The 17,153-nt window shown below is 35.0% G+C and overlaps 1 protein-coding gene across 3 annotated transcripts in view; it reads right to left on the bottom strand.

Moving 5' to 3' along the window:
* The window catches only part of LOC121080550 (tyrosine-protein kinase Fer-like), a 217,443-nt gene that overhangs the window by 39,283 nt on the left and 161,007 nt on the right, over positions 1–17,153 (bottom strand). For 2 of the 3 annotated variants that reach the window (XM_040578635.1, XM_040578636.1), the window contains one exon: positions 5,536–5,659. In XM_040578635.1, the coding sequence (XP_040434569.1) occupies positions 5,536–5,659 (124 nt within the window). Of the gene's footprint in view, positions 1–5,535; positions 5,660–13,385; positions 15,638–17,153 lie in introns of those variants that run through there. The other variant, XM_040578637.1, reaches the window with a different exon arrangement.

Genomic DNA, 17,153 nt, shown 5'->3' with positions numbered 1-17,153 from the left:
CGACAATCCACAGCCTCTAGAGGCAGCTCCTGTCAAGCATGAAGGCAAGGTATCCCTTCAAGGAAGATCTTGTAAACTGTCAAGGCAAATACTCTATCGCAAAGGGAGGTGTCCAGTATCTGAGGGAATTAGCGGTGGTGGAGGTAATCTACAGCAACCTGGACAACAACCAGGCCTCCAAAGATCTGGATGATGTCCAGTGCATGTGGTTCATGTGGTGGAAGGTGTATGGAATGTACCAATGTTATACGCCAGAACCCTAGTAATAATAGATTGGACAGATTGAGGCACCAAATGTGGATAGACTAGCCTGACAGCTCCAGCAATTAGATTCTCTAATCTCTCTTCCTCCCCAACCCTACAGACCTGTCTCAGCTATATCAACTGTTCCAACAGATCTTCCTCCTCACCCATACAGGCCAGCATCTCAGCTATCGTGTTGCATGGAGTCTGTCTTTTCCTATCAAAGGAAAGGGAATCATGAGCCCTTGGTTTTATCTGCATGACCACAGGGAGAACATGAAATGAGCCAGCGCACCTAACTCAAACCTAGAAGCTCCTATACGTGCAGTGTGAGGAAAAATAGGGGTCAGAAAGGGTCCATTGGTGAAAATAACCCATGATTTGAGTTGTACAATGCCATAGTTGTATGTTAGAAGTACTACAGCAGGAGCCTTCTGAACCAATGGAGGATGAACCTCATAAGGAACCAAGCAAGTGCAGCAGTGATGCAACCTGAGCTGATTCAGCTCCCAACAATCCCAACACAATACACCATCTTTTCTGTTCTGAATGACCATTGCAACAGATGGAGCCCAAGTCATGGACTAAATGAACCAAATGGACATTTGAATGGGGATGGCCCTATAGACTAAGGGAATGATACCTGTGCATATGTCAAAGGACAAGGAAGGGTGTGGTGGTGGTTGATGAGAATGTATTGAATACTGTAGGACCTGAACATGATGCAAATGGTATGGAATTAAAGGGTGGAGATTTTACTGGGTGTGGCTGGGATGGAGTTAATTTTCTTCATAACAGCCTGTATGTTGCTGTGTTTTATATTTGTGACTAAACCAGTGTTGATAACACACCAATGTTTTAGCTATTTCTGAACAGTGCTTGCACAGTGTCAAGGCCTTCTCTCTTTCTCACTCTGCCCCCTCAGGGAGTAGGCTGGGGTGAACAAGAGATTGGGAGGGGACACAGCCAGGACAGCTGACCTGAACTGACCAAATTGATATTCCATACCATATAATGTCATGCTCAGCAATAAAACTGGAGGGGGGGTGGTGGAAGGGAAGATTTTTTATAGAGTAGCTGTTTCTCAGAGATTAGCTGGGCATTGGTCTGCTGGTGGGAGGTAGTGAGTGATTGCCTTTGCATCACTTGCTTTTTCTCCTTCACTTATTAAACTGTCTTTATTGACCCATGAGATTATCACTCAGAATGATAACATAAATTATCATCACATCTCTATGCTAATTTTGTGTTTCTATTTAAGAGAAAAAAAATGGAACCATATAAACAATGGCATGTTTTAAAACTGAAAGCAAGAAACAATTTGTCAAACAATTAAATGGAGATGAAATAACTGCATACTTTTGTATATCTTTAACCACTCGTTTTATTTCTTTTAATAACATTTATTCATGCAGCTTTCCTTATTTAAGCCCGCTGATTTCTGCTCTTTAATTAGCACAAAGAGAGAGCAAAAACCTAGTGCTTCCTGGAATCTAGATGAGATGAAAATGCAGATCAAAGAATCATTCATGTACATTAAGTGTCCTAAGCCTGACAAATTTAAACTTTATATCTGCACCTACTAAAACACCATAGCACACATGAAAATAGAAAACAGAGAGCAGATTAGTTGTTGCACTGTCTCAACTGCTGAAAGACTAAGCAAAAGCATGACTGAATTGGCAATTTTAAAAATCCAGTTCAAATTTAAATATAACTTTAAAATATAAAAACTAAGTATAGCCAGTGTACTATAACTAAAAAGTGGCATGAAAATAATTTTAAGAAGCTGCTGAGCAGTCTTAGTTTCACATTAATAGCAAACGAAATGCACATGCTACTATAAATGTCACCTAAATTACTAAAAAAAACCCCAAACCCCCAACAAACAAACCCTACACAAGGGTTCCAAACAGATTTTTAAAACAAATAGGGGTACTGCATAGCATAGTAGCAAAACAACTTTTTTATTGCAACCTACACAACAGAAGCCACTTCTAATTAAGTATTATTTAAGGTCCTTTTTTCTTGGCTAAAACAGTAACAGCTTTTTGACTGTTAATTAAAAAAAAAGTAATAACTCTGCTGCTTAGTCTTTTTTCTCTCTAATTTTCTTACCTTTTTTGTTTTCTCTAAGGAACTACTTTTAGTTGATGAATTTTCTGACAAACAAGTGTTTCTTGTTCTTTTAAAATGTTTTTTTTCTTTTTTTCATAATGCTAAATCTTCTTCCTAGTATAAATTAAGTTGTTCCATTCTAATCTACACAGTCTCAACATTAAATTTACCCATGACTAGATTGCATCATTGTTTTACCTGACCCATAAAGGAGGGAACAAGGTCTCCCATATTCCTTGTACAGACCATACAGTCACACAGTTGCACCTTCAGTGCTCAAGTAAGGAGTGGCTGAAACTCTAATGAGGATGAGTCCTATATACCTAAGAGCTTTCTTACAAAACATTAGAGAGTGTGACTTTTCCCTGGTAGTCTGTCACTCTTGTATTTAATATAATCACAGCATAGCACCAGAGTGCTGCACTCAGTAGTGTGCAATAGGTTCAAAGTACATAGCAAGTAATAAACATTCTGTACTTCTGTGGCAGACATATCCAAGGTTTCTAGACAACAGGATCTCCAATCATTCCCCAGGGTGGCCAGAAATACTGGGCAAATGTTCAAGCTCCTCAACATTTCAAACAGAGAACATACCTAGAAAATTTTATGTATGCTGATCTTAATAAAATGCAATTTAGTCTTTGGTAAAACATATTTTAAAATTTCATGAGATACTTTCCTAGAGTGAGCATTTGCCAATTAACTTGTGTTAGTAAATCAAAAAAGCCCCAATAATTATGTAGTGCCTATAGCATTACTACTAAAAATCACTAAACTTGGTTGTTTGTCATCATAATTCAATTTTTTTCATTATATTTTCCTATCAAATTCAGAAAATTAGCTCATAAATATAAGCATACACTATGCTCAACCATAGTAGTCTGAAAAATCTTAAATATCCTAGAAAATAAGAGTGTTAAAATAATACTGGAAATGCATATTTTGATTTATTAAACTGTGTTTCATAAAAGTAAGCAGTGTTCCTGAAGATATTATTTGACTACTTGGTTATGTTTTGAAACCGCAACTTTCTCCAGAATATGTTTATTAAAAATTTTGTTTCTGCCTTTAAAGGAAAGTGGCAGCTCTCTATCATAAACTTCTGTGATAATCCATGATAATAATAAACAGTTTTTGTGAATCTGAAAGTTAAAAGGTAAACAAAAGGGAAAGACCTTTTTCCCCCCATGTATACCACAGTATGTGTAACCCAGGCTGTGTGCACTGGCAAAGTCTGCAGTACTAAGAAAACAGAAAATTATATTACAGTTCTATTTCCTGGCTTTAGACCCACATGACATATTTGCATTCAGCTTTCTAAATTTATCATAATGAAACCCTCATAAGGTAAGACTTTGCTACATACATGTTCTCTCTGAAATGGATTATTTGAAATGCAAATTATTCTTTTCAAATATACCTTTAAAACAAACAATAACAAAAAACTTATGAAGACAGAAGTTAGAGGAAAATAGCAATTAAAAAAGGATATTAACCATTATCATAAGCTGTTTTAGCACAATCACTATACAATTCATCCACAAGCCATCATGGATATAATATAGTTGAGAGACAGCACTTGATGTAATGAGTAGTATTATAAGTGAGTCTTTAAAGTTTACTCTAAATAGCAGAAAAATATCTATTCCTATTCAATGCTAACTGCCAGTATCTGTCTCACAGGTATTTTGAGGCCATACTAACTAGACCAGTACTAATTAAGACAGATGAGCAACAGAATGCTTTTTACAGAATTTAAAGGGGGAGGAAGGGGAAATAGCACTTCTCAAAAAATAATTGTTTCTAAAATTGTTTATATTTTACAGGTGTCACATTACCATTTAATGAATAAATGCAGTACTCTTTTTCAGTAATCATAATTACCAAGTAAGACATAACACAATACACTTCCAATATAGTTTACATATTTCTTTTCCCCTTTATTTTATTTTCTAAGAACATGAGATCTAAATAGGCCCTTCTCATCAAACATGGATACAACAGTTAAAGAAATGAGTAAATACTACAGTGTTTGTGAGGATAGTAAAAATCACTAATGCTGTTAATTGATTTGATTTGTATGCCATTATTTTCTTAACAGAGTCAGGCAAAAATGCATTCTACCATGACAGAATGCTGTGACTTTAATTATATTTTCCCCCATGTTGCTTAGAATACTTTTCTGGGATTTCCTATATGGAATATTCTACAGTTTTACATAGTAAGTATGGGGTTTTTTTCTTCAGTTCTACTTATATATTATGATCTAGCAGAAGTGTTTCAATTAATTTGTTCTTCAGAATAATTTATAAACAGCATAACTATTTTATTTAAGTATCCTTAAATCAAGTCAAACACAAAAAAATCTAGTAAAAACATATAAATGATACTTACAATAATACTATAATATTTTATAAATAGGTTTTAAACTTATTCTTGTTGGAAGAATATGTTTAAAGATAAACCTACTTCTTGACCGGCAGCATGTAGAACAACTCAGTTGTGATAAAAACCTAAGAGAAATGCTGTTCAGCTCTCATTAGAACTTTGCTAATATGAAATGGGCTGATTTTTTAAGTTAAGTGGCACAGAGTTTAGCTACAAATGTTTAAAAAAGCAAACTGGAAATAATCAGTATTATAAATGAAAATGTTATTTTATAATTTCCTCTGGAAAGGGGATTATCATCATGTTTCTGTCTCATATTTTAGCCATATGGGTTATATACTGTGTTATTTTGAGATAATTTTAATTTATTTTTTTTTAAAGAAAAATTTACATTCCCTTTGATACACAGAGTTAAGCAGCTACAGAACAGAGTCAATCTGTGGAAGAAATAACAATAAGGAATATAATGTACCCCAAAAGCATAAGACCTGATCATCTTCAATATTGCAGAGAAAGCAGTCAAGACAATTAATAATGTTTTAATATATAGAACTCCAGCTTCTCTCCCTTGATCATCTGAGATATCGGTGGATTTCCCTGAAACACACTACAAACATACCTTAACTTCTGTATTGGCTATGCAAGTATCTTAAAATTTCAGGGAGGACTTAAGATGCATAGATTGCTATGATTCATTGACACTAAAATTCATTGCCACTATACATTTAACTTGCTAGCAGTTCAAGTGATCAAAATTACAATACTGAAAATAAATTACTTCCTTACCTATGTATACAGTTTTTAGCTTCAAGATATGCCATACCAGAAGCAGCATCTAGTGAAAATTTCACTAACTGTTTGGGTTTTAGCTCATCCTTCTTTTTTCTTAAAAAGGACAGGAAATCTCCTCCTAGAGAAACAGACAGACAGACAGACAATGAGACAAGAGAGAGAAATGTCAGTATTGTATCTATTATTAGGGATGCAAGACCAAACAAAATGCAGCTATCAGCTATTCTCCTCAACCTATCAGTCTGAAGTTAATTTAAGAAAAAGGAAGGAATCACCAGATGTAGTTTCCCTAAGCTCCCTTAAATATTAAGTGCTTAAAAGTGAAAACTGCACAAAGTATATCAGAAGTTAAGCAAAACCTGTGGTTTTGTTATATTAAAAATCTTCACTAGTATACATTAAATACACATTTATATGAAAAGTATTGACAAAAACAACTGATAATTTCTGATAAATGTAGTTCTAATTACAGAATGGTTGCTAGAAGGGTCTATTATAATTGTGAATAAAGTAATTAGTTTCTACTTGTAGGTTTATATACATTAAAGTAATTGATTTGTAATTGATCATTTGTAGTAGTGTTTCTCAAACTCTACACTGAAGCTTTTGGAAAGGTTACAAATTTTACTTCTTGGACAATATTAACTGCCAATATTAACTGCTGACAATTAAAGGCAAACAATTATTACTGGGACTTCGGTCTTCTGCCTTGGAGGAACTAACTTGCTACCATCTTGTCTGAGGAGGGGAAGGTGTCAGCATAAAGGATTCCCAAAAGGGAATCTGCATTTGCAAAATAGTTTCAGAAAAAGTGATCTAGCACAAAGATAAACATGGGAGACATTATATAAACACTGCAATGCCAAAAAAACATAGTATAGCTTTCCATGTCACAATAATTACTTGTTAATTTATAGCCAGCCATTGTTCCAGACTTTGTTTCTTTTCATTTTGCACTGAACTGACTACAGCAATTCTCTCACAAGTAATACTCTATGACACAATCTGAGAGGTTATTGATCCAGTCTAGTAACTGACAAAAAGTAGATATAGCTAGGGAGAAGGAAGATGACCACTCCATTGAAATAGGTGTCATTTCTTCCACATGTAAACAGAATTGTTCTGATTACAGCAGACAGTTAAAAATAATTTTTAAGCATTCCCTCATATACACACACACAAGCAATATTACATTTAGAGCTGACTAAAATTATTGTTTATATACTGAGCACTCACTGCTCATACATAGGAATCATCTTCAGTACATAGGAATCGTCTTTTAATAAGTATGATTATATGTCTACACGAATGTGAAATTCTTCCAGTGCTGACAAATTATGGCATTGCTTGTATGGGAAGAGTAAAACAAGGCAGCTTACAAAAAAAGCCCTGTAAGGTCATCTTAAAAAACAACTAACCAGAATCAGCCAGTTTTCAATATTGAAACTCACATCACATAAATGCATTAATCATATGCTGGAGGATGCATGAATTTTGGTCCCATGAGACAGGAACACCTCAGGGTCCTGTCAGAACCAGGTTCCAGGCCATCAGAGCAATAACTGCCTTGCAAGCCTTGCCTTGCAAGGACTTTTAATTGAAAAATTGTATATAATTCCTTTCTAATATGCTTAAGCAAGCAGATTAAGATCCTAATTTTAATCAGGTGATTTAGACTTGCTAATTTATCTTCAGTGCTTGACATGCACTGCATGAATTTCTATATTTTTCAGAAAAAATAGCACAGTATACCTCAGTTGTATACAGTATATTTTATGTTTATCATCAAAATATAGTTTAGTAATTCTAATGTCTCAAAAACACAATAGGGAAAAAAACTCACCAAGGTCATGTTTTTTTAGTAGTTCTGTTTACTGGTATTTGTTAATCAATAAAGGTCATGAAAATGTCTTTTAGATACTCTGTTCAACCTTGACTTGAAAGCACTGTTAGTTATACATGGAATTAAAAAAAGTGATTTCCATTGTATACTGTACAAAATATATGTTATGTCATTTCAGGTTAAATCTGTTTATTCTCATCACTGTAACACAAACATAAGCTTAACTGACTGTCTAACAAAATTGCTCTTACTAGCAAATTCTGACTTTTACAATCTATTGTGGCCCGTGTTTCATCTATTCATCTTCACAAGAAACCGTCCACAGGAATATCTTCAAAACTAAAGAGGATTTCACTACAAGCCCTTCAGTATAGAACTCTAGTTAAATATCTTTATTTACTTCTTAAAACAAGTTTTACTATAAAAGCAGTAATTCACTATTTGCAGCATATAGTGTCAAAACATAATCTTAGATTTCATAGCTGTTAATAAAAATGAAATAAGCAAAATTTTAAGCAAAAATATTACATCAGCATCTCCCTGTCATGCTCATGATTTATAGCATAAATTTTATGTAATATTTTTTCGCCATATAACAGTTCACTTAATGTGGAAAGCAAAAAGAATCTACTTTTTTCCAAGACCAAAAAACTTTCTATGATGAATGAGAACACAATAAAAAACAGGAAACAGCAATGAAATATGCTAAATAAGTTTACAAAATATTATGGTAATCTCTAACTTAAGGCATTTATGATCAACTGTAAATATATACTTCAGTGTTCTCTTGAGCTGGTGCCTAAAATGGTACTTATCCACATGTTCTAGACAGTCTTGTAATTAGTCTAATACCAATATTTATACTTAATTAAAATATAGTTATAAAATTATGATGGGAAACATATATATATTCATATATATATAAAAAATTAAAAAGTAGAAGTTCCTTTTTTAAATAACAACCATATTAAGCAGAAATTTGTTTAAAGAGTTCACTTATTCTTTTTACAGACGGTAATCACTTGGACTCAGCATGCTTCTGGCAGTACCACTGAATGGTCACCTAACACAGATGAGTTCCATGATTCAATACTCATACCTGTTTTATAAGCTTTAATAATAATATTAAAATTATTTTTATATGCACTTCTAAGTATTTAGAAATTTGAGGATTCATACAGACTGTCTGAAGTCAAGAAATTAACATTTACTTTATTGCCTTGCACCTTAAAGCATTATGTATTATCAACAGAATACAGCCAAACACAGCTACTTAAAACTATGAATTCTAAACATTAAAAAGGCATCTGTAGCAATTCTAGAAAATACTTTTAAAAAATGTAAACATCTATTTGGCAAACTATAAAAATGTAAGACTTCAGAAATGCTAAAGTTGTCACTTTCCTCAACATAGTTAATTTTCACTTTTCAAGTAATGGAACATTTGTGTGTAATGCAGTACTTTCACCAGTATTTTTAAAATAACATAAGTAAGTAGTAGCAGAAATTGTAAATAAACCCCAGTTTTTTCACGTACCTACAGATATAAATAATTGTATTACTGTTGCAAAACCGAGTTAAAACTTCTGCTAAGCAAACTAAATAAAAGCTGCTATAATAATGTAAAGTTTTGCAATACTAATATTAACATTGGTATTAATGAAGTATGAATGGAAATGCATGCTTGTAAAAGCAAAAGATGGAAGAAAAGATCAAGATCTGAAAGAATGTCATGCACTGGGAGCCATGGATATGTTTAGCAGCAATAAAACAGGTAAACACTGAGAAGATATTGCTTACACCAGGACCACAATGCAGATGACTTGTTAGCAGAAAACTTGTGATGAGACCACAACACAGATGACTCAGCCCAAGATCTGCATGCCAATAAAATTGGATAACAAGGTTACAACACATTATATGTGCTGTTACTCTTCCTGTTAACAGGAAGATGCACTGTCAACATAATATATTCAAAATGAGTTAAATATTGACAATGGTCTGCAACCTTGCCTAAGATTTAAGGTGGGTCAGATAAGCTAGTCTGAAGCCAATGATCCTACCACAGCAACTACTGACTCCCAAAAGGCATAAAGGCCTGTCTAAAACCCAGCCTGTGATCACTAGTTAAGAGGAACCCAGAAATCATAGCAAGAACTCAACAGCCAGCATCTATTGTCCTCTGTGAATATGAGTGTATAGATACAACTTATTTAAGAAATTAATTAAAATGAAAATCACCTTCCCCTTTCATGAAGTCTTCTATTGGTTACATTAATTCCTGCAATTGGACTATATAATTTAAAAAAATATTAAAAAAATCAATAACCTTAAAAGATACTCATGATAAGAAAGTAGCAATGATCCATGTGACACATACATGTAGAACAATTTTTTTTAGTCTAAAGAAAACCAATGAACATTTATCTCCAAATGAAGACACATTAATATTTTTATTTAAAAGTTGTTTTTAGGCAAAGCAAAAAATAAGAATATGAAGGAATACCAATAAATAAAACTAAGGAAATAACATTACATATAAAGATCTTGTAGCTATCAAAATGCTTTGTCTACATTTTTATATTTGATTGGTTTCATTCAAATTTCCAAAAGACTGTCTATTTGTTTTGTCTGCTTGCCAGTGGATGAAATATACTTTTTTTTGTATAGTCTTGATACAAAATATAGTTTTGTTAAAGCCTAAAATATTTGAAAAGATAAAAATCAAATTCTACTCGCAAATATTACAATTAAAAAAGACTGTATAACAGGGCTTTGGTTTTGTTCCATCAGAAAGAGCAGCTCTGAGCTGAAAGAAATTTTTAATCATCATCTGTTCCCCAACAGAGGAATCTGACTGTTCTCCCTGTTCTCTTAATATCCTCGCAGATGGAAATCATGCAGCAAATAAGAGGAAGGCAGAGCCACACATGAACGTATAAGAGTAAAGAAACAGGAGAGGAAGAAGAAATGGGGTCTGTTTGCATGTGGGAGTGTTACAAGAGGGTTTGGGAAGGAGAGGGTGAAGTGGGACATATATGCAGAGAAGAAAGTCATTGGAGGGTCTGACTCATAGGGTGATATGCACAACAGGAGAGAATGTGGCAAGGACAGAAGCATTGAAAGTTGCAGAGGAGTAGAGGGAGAAAGAAAAATGGAAGCTGGAAGATTAGCTGAATGCAGGAGGAAAGGACAAAGTAAGAGAGATGAAAACTAGAGGAAGAGATAGGGGTCATATTTGTGTGAAGAGAAACTGTAGGGGTAGACAGAAGATGGCTTCAGCAACAGGCTGTGTATTGAGCCAAATAGCTTATTTGATTAAAAACTATATTACAGAGGAAAAAACAAAACTTGAATTAAAAACAGACAGTAACTATCATTGTTAAAAATCTGCACTTTATCTCTAATTTGAATTTGTCTAAAATTTGACTATTTGTTTTTGTTGCAATGATTTTTGACAGTGTGAAGTAAAAGATTCAGGATGTTACTGATAGTATAAAGATCTCAAATTTGCTGGCAAAACTCAGCTACTGATGATGTACAACACAACCAATGAGGTGGATCATGCACTACTATATTAAAGATTTAAGAGGTCTCAAAACAGAAATGATTGGAAAAAAACATGAATGATCTTTTATAAAGATCTCACTGTCTCTATAAGCAATAGAAAATGGGAAAAAAAAAAACCATACAAAGCAAACACCACAGAAACTGAATCACAGAACACAAAGAAAAAAATTAAGCTTTTTAAACATCAGTCAGCATTCCAGGCCTATGAACGGAATTGGCTGTATCCCAGAGATAGCAGGGCTAAACTTCAGGCTCAGGTAAGACAACGTATGCATATTTGAGTGACCCTTACACTACAGTGAGATCTCATTTACTCAATAGTTCATTTAGACACTCCAACTAGCAGAAAAACTCATATAATCTGGATATTATACATGATATCAACAAATAAAACATACCTACCTTGGTACTTGGTTCCAAATGGGCTTGTTAGCTTTAGTGCAGCTAACAGCAGAAATATATGGAGTTAGCTGTGATTTGGTGCTATACCCAAAAATATAACTACAGAGCATAATACAGAAAATATGAGTAATTCCATAAAACTCATCTTAGATTTAATAGGATGTATTAGCTGCATGTCAGCGCCAGCTATACTGAATCTGTAGGCATTTCTCCACTTGATACCTTGTAGCCCTCCCTTCCAAGGACAAGAAAAAGGCTTGCTAGGTCAGGCAGAATACTGGCCTTTATTTGCAAATGCCTCTGACCTAATAAGCCCACTGGAGCTAAAAAGTGCTGTAGTGTACAGAAAGCAGCAATGGAGTTGTCTTAATTTCAGAAGAGCTGGAGTGAATAAGCCAAGCTGAACCAAAGTCAACTGCAGATATGATGGCATGAACAGAGTGCATAGGTAGCCCGAGAGCCAGAGTTAGGAACGGCTTATCAGATCCTGTTACAGGCATTATAGAAATAGCCATGCTGTTTCTGAACATGCCAGCATAGCTGAAATCATGCAGTGCTGCACCTGAGCTAATAAAAACTGTCACCTCTGACTTGTTTCTTCATCAGTAACAGAGAATTTGCATCCTAAATGATTCTGTCCAAATATGAACAGCTGCAGAGATGGGTGTGATGACCTTGCTGAATTCCACCCAAAAAACTAGTTATGTATGTCTAGGTATAAGCTGAACATACATAGCTGAAACCTGAATCCAATGATAAATTCAGACAACCTTCTTTTGCCTTTTATATGTACAAGCATAGCTCTACCTGTTTGCAGTTGCAAGCATTCAGCAAATCTACTCCAATGTATGTCAGCATGAGCATAAATAAAACAAGAAACACAAACTCAGTGTCCAATTAATGTGTGTGTGTGTGGGCAGGTTGGAACCATGCATCCATTATCAAATAGAAATTTTATGGTGGTATCAGGAATGCATGCTAGTATTCCAGAGTAACATTTGCAATGCACTCAGTATTACAGTGAAAACCCCAGAAATGTCTGCTGGGGGGAGGGGGGAAGGGGAGGGGAAAATCCCACTAAGAGCAGATCACTGATAGAATACATTAAATAAGGCCTGTGGCCATAGAAAGGATTTGGAGAAGAGAAACAAATACTGAAAACCTGTTCAGAACTGTATGAGGAACGGATCTGGTATGAAAAGGAAATTCAGTTATTAAAGGCTGTATCACAATATATATGCTAGAGGAAGCTAAATTCAGACTCAACAGACAAGTCAGATTTTTGAACTGTCTATTTTTGAATGCTTGACTTTGCAAAATGAAAGTTCTTTTAAAAATTTCAAGGGATGTAATTTTAACTATGTTAATTATAAGAATGCTTAAATATGCAGAAACCTGAAAGAGAGAATAGGCTATCTGCTTGTGATTAAATAGTCCAACAGCTAAAATGAGTAGGTCATGAAAAGTGTAACTGCAATCTTATTTCTACCACCTTGAATCAATAGTTGGAACTTATGAAGATGTTTGCATCTGCTGTCATTAGACAAATCCTTCTAGAGAGAACTGATACAGGCTTAACTAAGGCGCATATTTTGACAGCCTGTGCAGATTTTCTTTGCTGAAGAAATGAAGGCATCTTTGAAGGTTCTATAGGATATATTTTTCAAAGTATTTGCATGAAGTGGTAACTCCACAAGATGATACAACTAAATTAAAAATTCTCCACTCTAGAACACATAATTCATGAACATGCAAAGTTCCTTCCTCTACCTTAAGTCCCTTTAGAGCAAGCTGAAATTCAAGTAAATTGAAATGAACATAAAGTAGAACAAAGAATTCTGTGGCTTAGGATTGCTTTTTGCATCTGAAAATTTAATTTGATTTTTATTAGCTTTTCCCTAAACCTAAACATCAGGAGTTTAGAGGGTCTCTCGCAATTTGATTTTGATTGCATGGGAGATTGCATGATATATTATGAGCAAATGAAAACAGAATTAAATGATCCTCATGGTTTCGGTGAATTAAATCCCTTTATTCTGAAAGCAGAAATATCATAGTAAGGTCCATGATCAGTGAGAAAAGTTGGGACTAAGAAATAATAGTGAAGAAGGATGAGACAGAAGGGTATTCTAGCTTCTTCTTTTCCATAAAAAGATGCAGGGTTCATTCTGAAAGGAGAAAAGAGAGGGAATGATCTTTAGAACACTGATCAAGGGTTTCTTGTTATTAGGTAATCACTAACACCTACTGAGATATTTATCTGTGGTATATGTGTCACAAGAAATAAGAAAGGGTTGGTAGAACACTCTCTTTTGTAGTTAAAGAAACAATTATTATGCCTTCTTAAACAATGGTGCCAGTTGCTTATCTGTAAAACAGAAGAACACAGCTCTTTTAAAAATATTCCAGTTGATTTTTTCTGTATCAAAATGTAATGTTTAGTTTTATGTGTTCCTTGATATAGGCTTTTTTAATATGTAAGAAAGAAGTTTATCTTGTGATTGACAACAGGCATATTTTATTAGGCAATCATAAAATATTATTTGTTAAAATATTTGTTATGATCTCTGAGTCATCAGGAGAAATTGTCTTTAATCAATTTACTGGACTCTGTCAATTTGATACAAGAATCATATGAAGCTTAATCTTTAAAAACCCTAAGCCTCTTATTCCTATGTTTTCAATACAGTGGATAAAACTTCCCAAGTCCAGGTCATCATCAATGGTACCATTATGAAAACATGGTTAGAATAACAAGTTCTGTCTTCTCAGGCCTTCTCCTTTCTTAGTCAATTTAAGGGACTGTCTTTTTCATCAAATGTTGTCTGAGAAGCTAGGACTAGAACAACCTCACACCAACCAACTCTAGAAAAAGATGTCACAATCTGGTTAAAGAATTTTCCTCCCCTTTCCCCTTGTAAAGATGTCTGCAAAGCCCACAGGACATTACTGAGAAGTGACCCAGCCCCTAACAACCCAGCCAAGAGAAGTGAGATAGGATGTATTTTTCCACACATACATCTCCTTAAAGTAAAAAGAAGCTATAACACACATGGACAAATTAGATTAAGATAATTCCTTCATTTTATGATAGGCAATGGACAGGGAAAAATATAACAAAATATTTCTTTATTGGGGTATTCTATGATGGATTGACACTAAGTGTATGTATGAAGTTAGGTCTAAATTTGCTGTTGACCATGTTGAAGAAACTGAAATGTAGGTAAATGATGGTTCTTTTTCATTTAACATATATAATTTCTGACAGACCTTTTCATTTTGTTTATATATCTGCAACATGCTCTGCTACCTTACTTACTATTTTCAGTTACTCATTGCTATGTCAACTTTCTTGAATTTTCTTCATCAGTGTGATCTTTTCTTTAGGAAGCATGTCATTTATTATGTTCTGTTAACACAAAAAATAAGGGATCTAGCTATAAAGGACTGTTGTATTTGACAACTTGTTGCTAATAGATAGCAGACAAAACATCTGGGCTGCTTTTTGTACTGGGACTGGCTGGGATGGAGTTAACTTTCCTCATAGCAGCCCATATAGCACTGTGCTTTGTACTTGTGGTTAGAATGGTGTTGATAATGCACCAATGTTTTGACTATTGATGAGCAGTACTTGTACAGCATCAAGGTTGTCTCTCCATCCCCCTCTTCCAAAAGCTGGTAGTGGACAAGAGCTTAGGAGGGGACATAGCTGGAACAGTTGACCTGAACTGACCAAAGAGATATTCCATACTATATGACATCATACTCAGCAATAAAATCTAAGAGAAAGGGGGGTGGGGACATTCATTATTTAGAAGCTCGTATTCCAAAGCAACTGCTACACGTACTGAGACTCTACTTCTCAGGAAGCAGCTGGATATAGCCTGCTGATGGAAAACAGAAAATAAATCTCCTGACTCTTCTACCTCCTCCCCTACTGAGCAACTGAGGGGGGATGGGAAATGGGGGTTATGGTCAGTTCATAACACTTTGATGCTCCTTCCACCTCACAGTTTTCCCCTGCTCCAGCACGGGGTCCCTCTCATGGGATACAGTTTTTCATGAACTGCTCCAGCATGGGTCCTTTCCATGGGGTACAGTCCTTCAGGAACAGAGTGCTCAAGCATGGGTCCCCCACAGGCCACAGCTCCTGTCAGGAGCCTGTTGCAGCATGGGCTCTCCACAGGATGCAGTTTCCTTCAGGGCATATCCACCTGGTCCAGCATGAGGTCTTCCATGGGCTGCAGGGTGAATATCTGCACCGATGTGGTACTCCATGGGCTGCAAGGGGACAATCTGCTTCACTATGGTTTTCTCCACAGGCTGCAGAGGAAATCTCAGCTCCAGCACCTGGAGCATCTCCTCTCCCTCCTTCACTGACCCTGGTGTCTGCAGGATTGTTTCTCTCACTGTTTTCCTCACTTCTTTCTCTTACTGCTGCTGCATAGCTTTTTTACCCTTTCTGAAATACATTATCACAGAAGCACCACCAGCATTGCTGATTGCCTCATCCATTTTGGAGCTAGTTGAAACTGGCTTCGTCCATCATGGGGGCAGCTCCTGATGGGAAGCCACGCCTGCATTCTCCCGCTACCAAAACATCACCACATAAACACAATACAGTTTTGTATATAACAATGGATGCACAGATGCTTAAGTATGCATTTGCCACTGTCTCTATTGTTTTCACTGATGACTTTATCCAGATGCATATTCCTTAGTTCCATTTACATTTGAGACAATGGAAAAAAAACAAACAAAAAAGATTTCCTCTGCAGAGAGAGTTAATGACAGAATCACTAATAGAATAACACTTCTCTACATAAAGTGCTAAGTTTCCAGAAATTTTTTAAACACCTGAACATAGTAAGAATCTGAATTGAAACCTGAATCTGAAATGAAAAGCAGAATCTGAAATGAAAACCAGAATAAGCCACTACTGAAACACTGAAACCCACATCAAAGTAGTCTCAAAAAGACACAGTAAGCATTCAGTGTACATGTATTTGGGAAATAAAAACTGTAAAAAAGTGAAATTCAACAGAACATTAAAAAACCTAACACAGAATTCCACACATTATGGAGCCATTTCTAATGTTTTCTCAGAGAAGAAACTGTAATGTATTAATCACACTTTCACTGCTGTACACTTACAAAATACAATTCTAACTTAAAACATGCCATTTTTTGTCATTAAAAAGAATTTCAGAGTTATTCTGTTTAAACATTTTCAACTGTAAAGACATAGAAGACAAAGCACAGATAAAGATGATACTGAGAAAGCTGAGTTGTGAGTGAAAGTCAAAAAGCCCACCAACATTTTATTCTTCAAAGGGCAGCATTAAATATCAAATCAAAGCACTAATAATATTAATTTTAGATAATCTCATCCAAACTTGCAATTAGAGAACAGAAAACAAGTAATATCAGAGCCACTGTTTTTCTGAACTCTTTTGTCTGTCTTTCCTCTGCCAACTTCTTCAGTTAGCATCCTTATCTTTTCTAGCGGATTTGGCCAGTTTTACAGTGTGCAAGCTAAGTTTTAACTGTCCAAAGAACACAGAAAAGTGTGATGATTCAAGCACAGTGTAATGTTATAGAAGGCAGGCAAACATGGAAGTTATCCAGAGGACTCATAGCCCAGAGAAAATTAAGAAGTTTCTTGCAAACCCAAAGTCAGGACACAAAATTTTTTGATGGATTTGAACTGCAATCTGGGCATGAGAATCAGTGAAAGACTTCCACTAATTCCTTCTCTAATTGTATTAGTATGTTTCAACAGCTTGCCCTAGACTCT

The sequence above is a fragment of the Falco naumanni genome, chromosome W, assembly GCF_017639655.2.
Source record: "Falco naumanni isolate bFalNau1 chromosome W, bFalNau1.pat, whole genome shotgun sequence".
In the NCBI taxonomy this organism is placed as follows: domain Eukaryota; kingdom Metazoa; phylum Chordata; class Aves; order Falconiformes; family Falconidae; genus Falco; species Falco naumanni.
The sequence above is the reverse complement of the archived record's forward strand: the minus strand, read 5'-3'. Positions and strand labels throughout refer to the sequence as shown.